Source organism: Citrus clementina, unplaced genomic scaffold (assembly GCF_000493195.1).
Source record: "Citrus clementina cultivar Clemenules unplaced genomic scaffold, Citrus_clementina_v1.0 scaffold_3, whole genome shotgun sequence".
NCBI lineage: Eukaryota > Viridiplantae > Streptophyta > Magnoliopsida > Sapindales > Rutaceae > Citrus > Citrus x clementina.
The window spans coordinates 9,857,492-9,869,175 of NW_006262339.1; the positions used below are offsets into that span (position 1 = coordinate 9,857,492).

At 34.9% G+C, this 11,684-nt stretch overlaps 2 protein-coding genes across 2 annotated transcripts; both read right to left on the reverse strand.

Moving 5' to 3' along the window:
* Nucleotides 1–4,463: 4,463 nt before the first annotated feature.
* On the reverse strand, nt 4,464–8,329 carry LOC18046217 (NADH dehydrogenase [ubiquinone] 1 beta subcomplex subunit 10-B). Its single transcript, XM_006440902.2, has 3 exons — nt 7,962–8,329; nt 7,808–7,866; nt 4,464–5,315 (listed from the first exon to the last, which is right to left on the reverse strand). The coding sequence occupies exons 1-2, from the start codon at nt 8,245–8,247 to the stop codon at nt 7,832–7,834; spliced, it is 321 nt and encodes a 106-aa protein (XP_006440965.1). The 5' UTR covers nt 8,248–8,329; the 3' UTR covers nt 4,464–5,315; nt 7,808–7,831.
* A 2,167-nt stretch (nt 8,330–10,496) lies between these two features.
* Nucleotides 10,497–11,684, reverse strand: LOC18046218 (LOB domain-containing protein 41). Its single transcript, XM_006440903.2, has one exon. The coding sequence runs from the start codon at nt 11,522–11,524 to the stop codon at nt 10,832–10,834; it is 693 nt and encodes a 230-aa protein (XP_006440966.1). The 5' UTR covers nt 11,525–11,684; the 3' UTR covers nt 10,497–10,831.

Here is an 11,684-nt window from a genome sequence, read left to right on the forward strand (position 1 = left end):
TATAATTTGCAGGGGTACAGATCTAAAATTAATGGTTTTTAATTTTTTAAAGTTAAAAAAATAACTTAGTACTTATTTTCAGTGATTTAGACAAAAAAAAATATGTTATTCAAATTCAGACATTCAGTTATGTTTAGAATTTAAATTATTATTCAAATTCAGACATTCGGTTCTATTTAGAATTCAAATTAATTCAGGTTTATTCATATTTCAGATTGAAAAAAAAAAAAAAAACCCCCACCTTAGCTTCTAAATCACAAAAATTAGTATTTATTAAATACTTTAGTACTTAAACTTACAACTTACGACCGTCCAATCAAAATACCAAACAGCATCTAAAACGTAATAGCAATTCTTGATTGCATTTTTTCGTAAGAGAGAATAAGAGTCTCTTGCCACTCTGGAGCATGACAAATACATATGATACAACATTCACGAGCCGTACCTAGGCTGGCCCCTCGTAACTCATCAAACACCATCATCTACGCTTGGCATTTTATACGGCTAAAAGCCACATTAAAATTTGCTCACAACAAAACTAAAATTTTCCTTTTCTGGGAATTTTCATCAGGACTGTTCGTGTGTCCATGCGGGTAAAGCAATCAGACGGTTGGGGCAGCGTTGAAGGGCACAACCAAAACAGTGGAGTGGTCAGGTTCCAACTTTCAACTGTTTGGGCTTTGTCTCGAAGCTTTTGACATGATTGAAATGAATGATCGAAGAGAAAAATAGCTCTGAAATGATCTTTGTTTTGTATCGTGACCAAGTTATCACCTTATGGGAATAACTGTGTACGGCTGAATCTGCTCCAAAGATTGCACAATCCAGTCCGAAGAAAGACATACGATAAAAGCTAAAGCCTAAAGGTTAGCTAGCTGTTCTTTCACAGTTCACATGCCATTGATTTTAAAAATATATAAGAAAAAGTTTAAGGGCTAGCTAGCTGTTAAATTTCAGAACTTGTGTGTTTTGTGTTTTGCAACATCTTGAATTTGTCTTGTAATGAACAGGTCAAAAGAAAATGTTTTTGGTATACATACAGTAATGATCAAGTTGGTGTAATTATTCTAATTTGTGCAAGGTTGTCAGGTGATGTTGCTTGATTAATCTACAAGATATAAAATATCAGTCACATATTTAGTTGCTTACCATATGATGAGACTGAAGTTTTTTTTCCTAATTAGTTCATGAATATCTTATGTTGATAAAAGAAAGTATTAGCAAATACACTGTTCATATTTACGGATGCTAGTTGTCTCCATTAGTAAAACTGTTGTATTGATACGTAAGGTTTAGGATTCGAACCTCGCTTACATTGGTAGATAGATAATTTAATTATAATTATATTATGTTTAAGTAAAATTTAAAAATAAAAATAACACTGTTTGCATGAATTGTTCTGATTAATTACGGTACAATAGTTCAAAAAAATGTTACGCAAGGACGATTAGAAAGAGATGAATGACAGCTCCATGAAAATGCCAACAATTTTTGTTAGGACTGTCACATACAAAGCTGAGTTGCAAGCCTTTGCAATAACCTAGAATTATTATTTGTCCAAAAACAATATAGTTTTGCTAACCATTGACCATTTCCCCAGCTAAAAGGTAAGACACAAAATACACAAACCAAAGAACAAAAATAATAAAGAAACAAAACTAAGTATCTTTCATCAGGATAGTGTAAACTTAGCTGTATTCTGGAAGAAGCAAAAGTGTTTCATGTTTGTAAACATATGTGGCATCTTGTGAATTGCGAAACGCAAATGAAATTTTATGATTTAGGAAGCCCAGGAGGTGACGCAGGACTGAATTGCAAATCTGAAAGAGGACAAGACCTCGAAAAACTCATTTTGAATACCTCAAAAAATGAAAAAAGATTCTCAGTTTTTCATAAAACGTGTTCTTTTCCAAGGTTTTCAGCAAGGCTACTGCAAAAAGCGGAAATAACTTTTAAGATTTAATTGTCTTGTTTATTTATTTTACACCTCTAAATTATATCTCCATGAAATAATTGAGATGTTGAAACTGATCTAGTGAGTACCGGTTTCCACTATATGGTGAATATCTGGTTATAATTCTATGATTTTTAATAAATGGTGTTGAAATTATGAATTAATAAGAGAACGAAACATCATCACCTAGTGGATCATTACTCATTGAATTGTTTTGAATAATAAGACAGACGGTTACAAATTCTTATACAAATTAATGTAGTATAATATGACTTGTTGAATAAATATATAAAATAACAAAAATTAATATGTGGGTCATGTTGTGTTTTGGTTCAATCAATCATATTACATCATGTAAACTTTTATGAAAGTAATTTATAATAAGAGTTTGTGATTATATTTTTTTTTTTATTGAAAAAAATTTTATTAATCGTTATCTTTTGATTGGCTTCCTCTATCTCATATGACTTGATATTTAACTATTAACGAACCTGTTTTGTGAAAGAGAAAGAGATGTATTATTTATTTATTTTTATTTTTTATTTTTGGACAAGAGTGAGAAGCAGTTGTATTTAAGGAAGCAAGAAGTGAAGGGAACATGACATGCCTTAAATCTTCTATTCCAATTATACAGTTATTCTCTCTTAATAACTTGGGAGAGAAGACACGGGAAGCAAATATATATTTTATGTAGCAGACGAAGCAATGAATGAATACAATTAGGAGCTCCTTTCAGGCCAATACCGAGGGCTGAGTTGCGGCAAGAGCTGCCATCTCATGCACGGGGTTACGCTTAATACTTTGGCAACGTAACAGGTGTTAAGTTTAGCCGAGTGCATGGTGTGGGAGCAACTCCTTCCGCTTTGCTTTGTCCACCAATTGGACTGAAGGGAGCTCCTGCTTAACTGAAAGCATTTTGCTTCTAGTTTGTGTTAAACCATCAATCTTTTCCCTTTTTTTTTTCAGCTTTCTTTTCTGAATATTCATGTTTTAATTTCCATAACTGTCCAGGTAGGTCATTGTGGCTTTAGACATATATTTACAGAAATAGAGAATTAGCTTTTCTGTTCATTTGTTTTGCAGGCGGAGTAGCTCAAGTTGGAAGCAAGAACTCCCCCACATCTGCAGGCCACAGCTGCTCCTGTGATCTCTTTTCTTTAATTCCAAATTAAATTCTCTCTGCTTTTTTATTACCATTAAAAAAAAAAGAAGTGTATCCAGCTTCCTCGTTGGAGCTGCCGTGTTGTTATGGTTGCTTTCTGTCTTTGTATTGTTCTTCACGACGGAGCCCTTTTTTCATTTTAAATTTCGTAAAGATTCCATTATATGACGAGTTCAGTTGAGATTTTAGTAGAGCTAAATCAAAAGCTTTTTGCTATCTTTTCAATATTTTTAGCTAAGGTGTTTTGAGGATGAAACTTCAAAAAGACATAACCGAGCTGTTTAAAAGAATCATGTCCAATCGCGCTTACAATTTTTATTTATTTTATGTCCCAATCACCAATATTTAGTAAAACGGTGTCTGCATTGATCCAGTTACAAGCTCAGTTGGGCGGCATCCACACATTAATTTGAATAAAATCTACTTCCATTCAACAAAGAGAAGCCCGGTACCTATTCACAAAAGCGCAAAACCTAACACTAATCTGGTCGTTACATTCATTATAATTTTATAAATCCCTGCTACGGCTTTTAAATGACCGTTGTTGTCGAGAAAAAATAAAATAAAAGTTGTCACGTACAATAAAAACGGCCGTAGAATCGATTATCTTATGAAAGCCACATTAAATTTTTTAAATAATAATTTTAACAAAAATTATATATAAATTATCGATTTTTTATCATATATAAGTGTGAGTTATATTAGTTTATAAATCTCACATCACCAAGTGTTTACTAAATACTATAACACGGTAATTAACTTTGATACCAAACAGAGTGTAAGAGAGATTCTTTAAGCAGATTTTGTATCAATTATAGCCTCAAAATAGAGTTTTTTATTTTTTAATTAAAAAAAATCTCTAAGCCGAAAAAAATTGTAAAGAAATTTGATACTGAAAAAACAAAATTTCATTCTATTAGATAAATTATACCATACAAATACTGATAATCATTCAATTAACCACGAACAACGATAATATGTTTGAATTGATTGCTTAGAATCTTGTCACCACCAGCTAATTTGATTGGTAAAACTTCACACTCTGCTTATATAAGAGAATTAAATTATCGGTTGACTTATGTTTGTGCCAATAAAAAAACACTTGCACAAAGCCTTCAGCTTTGTATTCTTATCTCCGATTCTTTTAAAAATACACTAAATTGTTTAATTTAATAATTCCAACCTCCAGGTTCCAACAAGCCACCTTCACACGGTGTTTACGCAGTAAAGATAGCAAATCATATTCATAGGGAGGCGTCCAGATCATGCATGAAAAAGATCAGTACATTTTAATAATTCACCAACAAAATAAAATAACGCTCTTTCATTGTCCACTGAAGCCAAATATATTCAAAATCAAAATGAACTCTCTAATATAATATTGGAATACTATAAAACATTGACGACCTTCACATAGCTCCTGCATATTTGAAAAGCAGTCATTAACTTCCCCGGAATTTTAAGAAATCAGACCTAGCTTACATCGGACCTCCATGGCAAGAATACCAAGCCTCAAAGAGAAAGGTTAACCTTTGAAAAGACCAAATTAGTCAGGTGATATAGACTCCAAAAACAGCCAAATTTTGCAACTGATAGAAGCAAGGTTTCAACGTCCTAACCCATTGCTACTATGAATGGTCAAAATTTGTAGAAAAAATGACCAAAAGATCCATAACAAGCCTGACAAATTCCATAGGTTTCACTGTGCAGCGACGGGTGTTCTCTTCTCATCCAACAAGGCCATACAATTTAATAACCTAATCATTCAATACAATGTCATTAACTATTAAAAAAAAATAGGAATCTAGCATCCTTCCGGAATCAGAGGGTATCAGAATACCAAGACGTCTTTTTCCTCCGTCAAATCAGCCTAGCGCATAACCAACCAGAGCACAAAATTTAGAATCTGTTGATGGAGAACAAAACCAAGTGACGACAAGAAGCTTATTAACATTATCTGATGTACTTTTCATTTTTTACTCTGTCCAAATTGCAACCAATATTCAGATGCCAATGCAAAGATCTAAGATGTAAGCAGATGCCAGTATCATCTGGCCGCCATTTTTAACATAAGAAGATAGGAAAATAAATAATGTTATAAGTAACCACAAGACAGAAAACAACAGGCAAACTGGAAGATGAACTGGCCCAGCCACTGCTAAACTTTAGGCATTCCTCCACATGGCCAAGTGCAATGACCTGAAAGCAAGAAAAAAGTTAATTTCCTCCAATCCGTTAGATCATGCATTGTGGACACAACTCATGACGACATGAACAAAAAGAATAATTGGAATTTATTATGACTAAATCCCCTCACAATCAGTGATGCCAATGAGGAAAAAGAATGTTTAAATAATAATGCCATCACAATCAGACATCAGTGATGCCAAAATGAACAAAAAGAATTATTGGAATTCCTACTTATTATATCTCACAATAACAGATGCCAGCTTCTTCCACTATTACCCAACAAAATATTAATAACATCCCCATCAGGATTTAATATTGTATACAGGATTACAATGCATAAATATATTGGACACAGAAGACATCAAGCATGTATATCCAGTGATCTTATCATTTGACTAATTTATTAATTCATGTCATGCCACAAATGCTTTCAGTTGGTGATCTATTCAAGCCATCACGTGAAATTCCATTCAACCCACAACACTTCAGCAGTTTGACTCGAAAGTACAACCATAAATTTTTATTTTTTATTTATCTTTGGCATTTCCCACACCCTAAACCCATCCCAGCCCATGCACAACTCAAATTCAATCATTTTGCTTTCCAAGGTTGGTGTGAGGGGAACTCAATCCCTTGACCTATTGCTTCCACTACAAGGATCAAAACAACTAGACTATGCCCTTGGGGAAAGTACAGCGTCACAGCCTTAATTTACATTGAAGTGATGGTTTGGATACCCACTACGGAAGTCATCAAGTATCCAAGGGTCCTAGTCTGTTGTTTTACCAAATAAACAGGCATGCAAAGCTCAAAGGGTTATATCAATAAGCAAGAGAGAGTCTGGATTGGGTTTCACCAAACAAGAACTTATGATTTTAATCAAAAGTTCAATGGATATGATCTTCGCTTACGAATATAAAATCCTTGGGACCAAATAATATCTATTTAAGTTACTAACTAGTATACAGAACATATTTCAAGTGTAGATTTTCAACTCATTTTAGTTTTAAAGTTAGATTTCAACTTTTGTGTTCACATTTCAAGTTTTGTTTATGCCATTTCAAGTTTTATGTTAAGAGCATGTATCCTTACAGATTTGTATATTACCCAGTCCCTCTTGTTCATCGTTTTTCTATTTTCTCTTCAGCGAACTCTTAAGGAAGTCAATGATTTGTCTAGATGTATTTGAAAAAAAAATGATTAATCTCATTTTTGTAGAAGAAATAGGTTAAAACCTCTGATGCTGTTAGGTTCTATACTCCAAACTGCAATAAGTTTCCAATCAATATCCAGCATGTATAGGTATTCAAAGGAATTCTCAGGTATAGATTGACTGTTACTTCTTATGTTTATAACTACTCTTCAGCTTCAGAGCAAACATCATGCCTGATGGCTTGAAGCATGCACCTAACAACATCTGAATACAGAAAATTTTAGACTTTTCCCTTGTTGCCAAATAAATTAAAAAAAAAAACTTATTGAATCTAAAGAAAATGGTTAGTTAAATTAGTATTTGGATGGTAACAACTAAAAGCTTTTTGTTTAGATAATCATTCTATTTCACCAATGTACAAGTTCTAGCAGACAGAATCAATGTTTTCTGAATCAATACCATAACTATGAAATGTGAAATGGTAAAAGACCCAAGGGTTTAAGGTTGAAATACAATCATTTGTGCTCCATACAACCTAAGGTTTGATAGTTACTGGTATCAATTTCAAGGGCCATAAATCCACTCTAGGAACAGTTAATCCTAAAATCCCTAGTTCAAGATCATCTGAACCTCCAGAATAAAATTATTCACAAATACGAAAGTTTGTTTGGTGCTCAACAAATCACCACTCATCTTATTTTCCCAAAATACCTCGATAATTCAGTGCAACTTCATCTCAATTACGGTTAGTAACAAGTATATATAGCTACCGCAACACTGGGTTGTATAGACTTGTTAACAAACCAACTCAGATCCATTCACTGTTGTTAAAATACAATTCCAATAATATACAAGTTCACCTGACCTGATGAGCATTCAAGTACAAGTGCATGTTAAGCCAAACAGATTTGCGGACGAATTTTGGCAAGTAACGTACAAACTGACCTCATTGCCTAATGAAAAATTTCACCGCATACCAATATTCACCAGTTAAGCTTTCACTAAGTAAGATGTAAATGACTCAATAACCCAACTTTGACTTAGCCCTAACGATGCTCTAAGATAGTTAAGCAACAAAGATGACATGTTGAGCATATATCCTCCGTCAAAACTTAAATAATTTCACTTCCAGAAAATTTGTTTCGTTTTAGTCCTCATTTGCAGTAATTGTAGTTTCTACACCAATACTAACAACAATTACTACGAATTCCTTTCAGATATGCACAACCTATTGTCCTATTAAACAAGAAATAATCATATAAAAGGCCTACAACTGCAGCAATTTAATTTGGAGTTAAAAAAATACACTCAAAAAATTTCATCATACCATAACGAAATAAAATTATACCTTATTCATTCCTTAAAAAGATCATCATTCTTCAGACTCCACAGCCTCCACCTTCGGACCTAAGCATTTCGAAAATGAAAGTCAGTCTCTATCGAGATTAATAACAAAAAGAAAAAGAAAAAAAAAAGCAACAATAGAGAGTAATGTAACTGACCGTGAAGCGAGGGATGCCGGCCGTCCTTGCCCCAGCCGATGCCGCGAGTGGACTCGAGGTACTGGTTAACGAGGTGTCGGCACTTCTGCATGTGATTAACTCCTTCGATGCGATAGCACCACTTGAGCTTCTCTCTTATGATCTTCGCCTTCTCGATGTCGATCCACTTCTCCCTCACTATGTGCTCTCTCATCTCCAGCATCGCCACCGGGTCCTTGTACGGGTCCGACGGATCGAAGTCCGGCGCCGTTTCATCGAACTCAACCGTTGCCTTCTTCCTTCCCATTTTCGGTTTTTCGCAATTTGATTGGTTGATTTGTTTAGTCCGGTAGCCTAGTTGTCTATGTGGGGTGTGCTCTCCACTTGGTTTCCGGTTCTGTTATTGTTGGATCTTCATTGGGCTTTTTGTTGGGCTTTATACATTGAGCCGGATCATCGTTAATTTTCAAAAGAACAGTGGTAACTGTGGTAAGACTATCTAAAATTTAAAAACTACTCCTGAACAATGAACATTATAGTATTAACAAAATACTTAATTAGATAAAACTACTCATAAAGTGAATTATTAGTATAACCAATATAAAATAACTATTTATTTTTTAGTGATTGTGTTATAAACCAGTATAACATAATTCTTCGACTTTAAACCCTGAAATTCTAATACTAAGTTGAACAAGAACAAAGTCAAACCTCTTTTAATTTTTGTTTTTAATAAGAAACTGTAATTCTGTAAAGGTAGGCATATTTTCACTTTTGGGTTATTTTATGCCTGCACCCAAATATTTCAACAAATGACATTGCACATCCGCTTGTTTCGATCGTTTTCATCGTGCACCCAAATCGTTACTTTTGGCCCGCAACATTGACGGCGAAAGGGCAAAACTGGTAATACACTCAACGACTAACACAATTCAAAACATTTCCAAGTTATTTCCTTTTATCTTTGCATTTTTTTTAAGGAAATTATCAGTCGTATACCTTCAAATGACACCCGTATCAAACCTGCTACAACACTTTTCAAGTGTATCACTCGTATATCCTAAGTTGACAAAACACTTTTGTCGTCTACCAATCCGTTAACTGCCGTTTACAAGCACTGACATCATATAGGTAATCTTGTCTTTTTTAAAAAAATATGTCATCTCATTTATCTAGTAAAAAATAACATGTCTTATGATATATATTGATAAAAATAACATGTCATTATATTTATCAGATAATTGTTAATAATTGCTATAAAAAAAAAGCTACTTTACAACCGAATCTACTCATTTAAAATTTAACCTAAATTTTTGAAGATCTACTCCTTCAAGCTCCAACTGAAATTTTTTATGGTATAATATGTATAATTATAAATAATATGTTGTTAATAATTTTTATGATATAATATGGATATTTTTTACGGATAATTGTTAATAATATGTACCATTAATAATTCATTTTTAATTAAAAAATATATTATTAATAACAAAATAAAAAAATTGTTTATTGAAAATTTATATTAATTTTTGGAATAAATTTATCTTTTTAACTCATTTTGAGTTTTAAGGGCGAAATAGTCAATTTGCTACAATTATGTTAACTTTCTAACGGAAGTTAACGAATTGGTGAACGATAGAAATATTTTATCAACTTAGAGTATACGAGTGATACACTTAAAAAGTATTGTAACACGTTTGATACTTAAATGACACCCGTATCATTCTTTTTACTTTTCCTTTCTTCTCCTCCTTGCTTTTTGTTCGTCTGTTGGTGGTTCTTGAACCGACAGCAGCAACAACAGGAATGTTAGCACGGAAACAGGTTGCACGAGCATCGGCGTGACAACAGATAGCAGGAGCACCGCGTTGTGCAGTCTGCTCTCAGATCGCACCACCGCATCCGCTGCCCCTTAGTGGTTTTGGGGGTTTGGTCTCTTTTCATGGGCTGTTTGTTTAGTTTGTGATTGTAAATTTAGCTATTAATGTTTGGAAATTGGGATCTGAGAGCAGTAATTAAGTCTTAGAAATTGGATTTTTTTTTTTTTTATCGCAAGAACTAATAAGCTAAAAGTTGTGAAGAAATTTGGTTGGTGTGGTGATTGTCTGGTAATTTTATATTTTTAAAAGGGTTTTCTGGTAAATTAAGCATTTTTGAAATTGAAATGAAGGGAAAATTGCCTTTTGATAAAGGAATACGTGCTCGAACCGTTGGGGCAAATCTAGCAGAATGGGTACGCGGTGAAAATTGAAAAACCCTTTACTTTTCGATTTTTTTTATAAAAAAAAACTTAAAAAGTTTTTTAAACCACATTCTCCTTCATATTTCTCCATTGCATTGCAAGTTGCTTTTGGAGTGCAAACCAATATAATGTTGAACGACGTCTTCTGCTTTCTTGATTACCAGTTGCTTCCAGGGTGATAAATTAATATTGAACATATTCTTTAAAAATAATAATTAATAACTAAATTTAGGTTAAACAATTTATTTATAAATTGACTTATCGAGTTGCTAGCACACAGAATTTCCGAAGAACATAATTTTCAAAATAAAAAATAAATAAAAATGGAAATATATCCATGTTCACTTAAATGTTGAAAATCAATGAATTTTCTCCTGCATATAACAAATGATTTTGGAAAACAAATCATCTTTAAAACAAAGAATGCTATAAGTGTATAAATGTATATAACCTCTTTCTATGTGCTACCTACAATGTACACTTCCGCGGCCAGCCCTGAACAATGAAAAATGATCGAATGAACTAAAACCCTCTCATCCAAGCCGTCAAAACTGCTAATAACATGGACTAGGCCGCACCAGATTGCTATTAAACAATCACCGCACACGTGGCATCATCAGAAACAGATCAACTTAAATTTTTACCGGGCTTAAATGCCGAAGCCCAAAGATAACTCTAAATCCACGTCACTCCCATCGGCCCCACCATCAGTCTTCGCTAGCGTAGCCTCTACGGTCTCAACTGACACGCTGTCACCTTCTCCGCTGTCACGCTGAGTCAGCTCCGGGTCGCAACTCGTGGATTCACCACCAGAGTTATCCAACAGAGGCTCAACAACCTTGGCATCAGCAGCCCGCTCCGGCTTCGACCTGGGCTTAGGAGCCGAGCGCTTGAATCTCCTAGACTTGACCTTATGAAGCTTATCAGAACCTGCAGCCGCCGCAGCGGAGCTCTCATCTTTGGACACGTGGCGGATATCACCGGCTTGAAGAGCAGACTCAGACGAAAGAGGAGTGACCGGCTCGCCTCTGAAAACAGCTTCAACAGCGGCTTGGCAGAGGTGCCAGCGTCCGGACCACATCAGCCCGACGGAACCGTAGATCGGGTTCACGATTCGGCCGCAGGCCTCGTAGAGCAGCGATTTGAAAATAGCGGGACGGAGGTCTTGGGGACCGGCATTGATGAGATTGACGAGGCCGGCGCGGCCGTAGAATTTGGCGAGAAAAAGAGTGGCGTTGGCCTGACACTGGGGGCTTTTAATCCACTGAAGGCAAGGTCTGATGGAGCAGTTTTCGCCGCAGCCTTTGCGCAGGACGCGGCATCCGTTGCAGCTCACACGCATGGTTGGTTATGTTTGGGAAGCAAGAAAGTTGAGAGGAAGCTGAGAGAAAATGTGAAGAATAAAAGTGGGAGAGACCGGTGGAGCGTGAGACGTTTATTTAAGGGGGTCAAGAAAAGAAAAAGCGGGGGGACGTGGGTTTGTTTGAAAGTGGAGCGCAGTG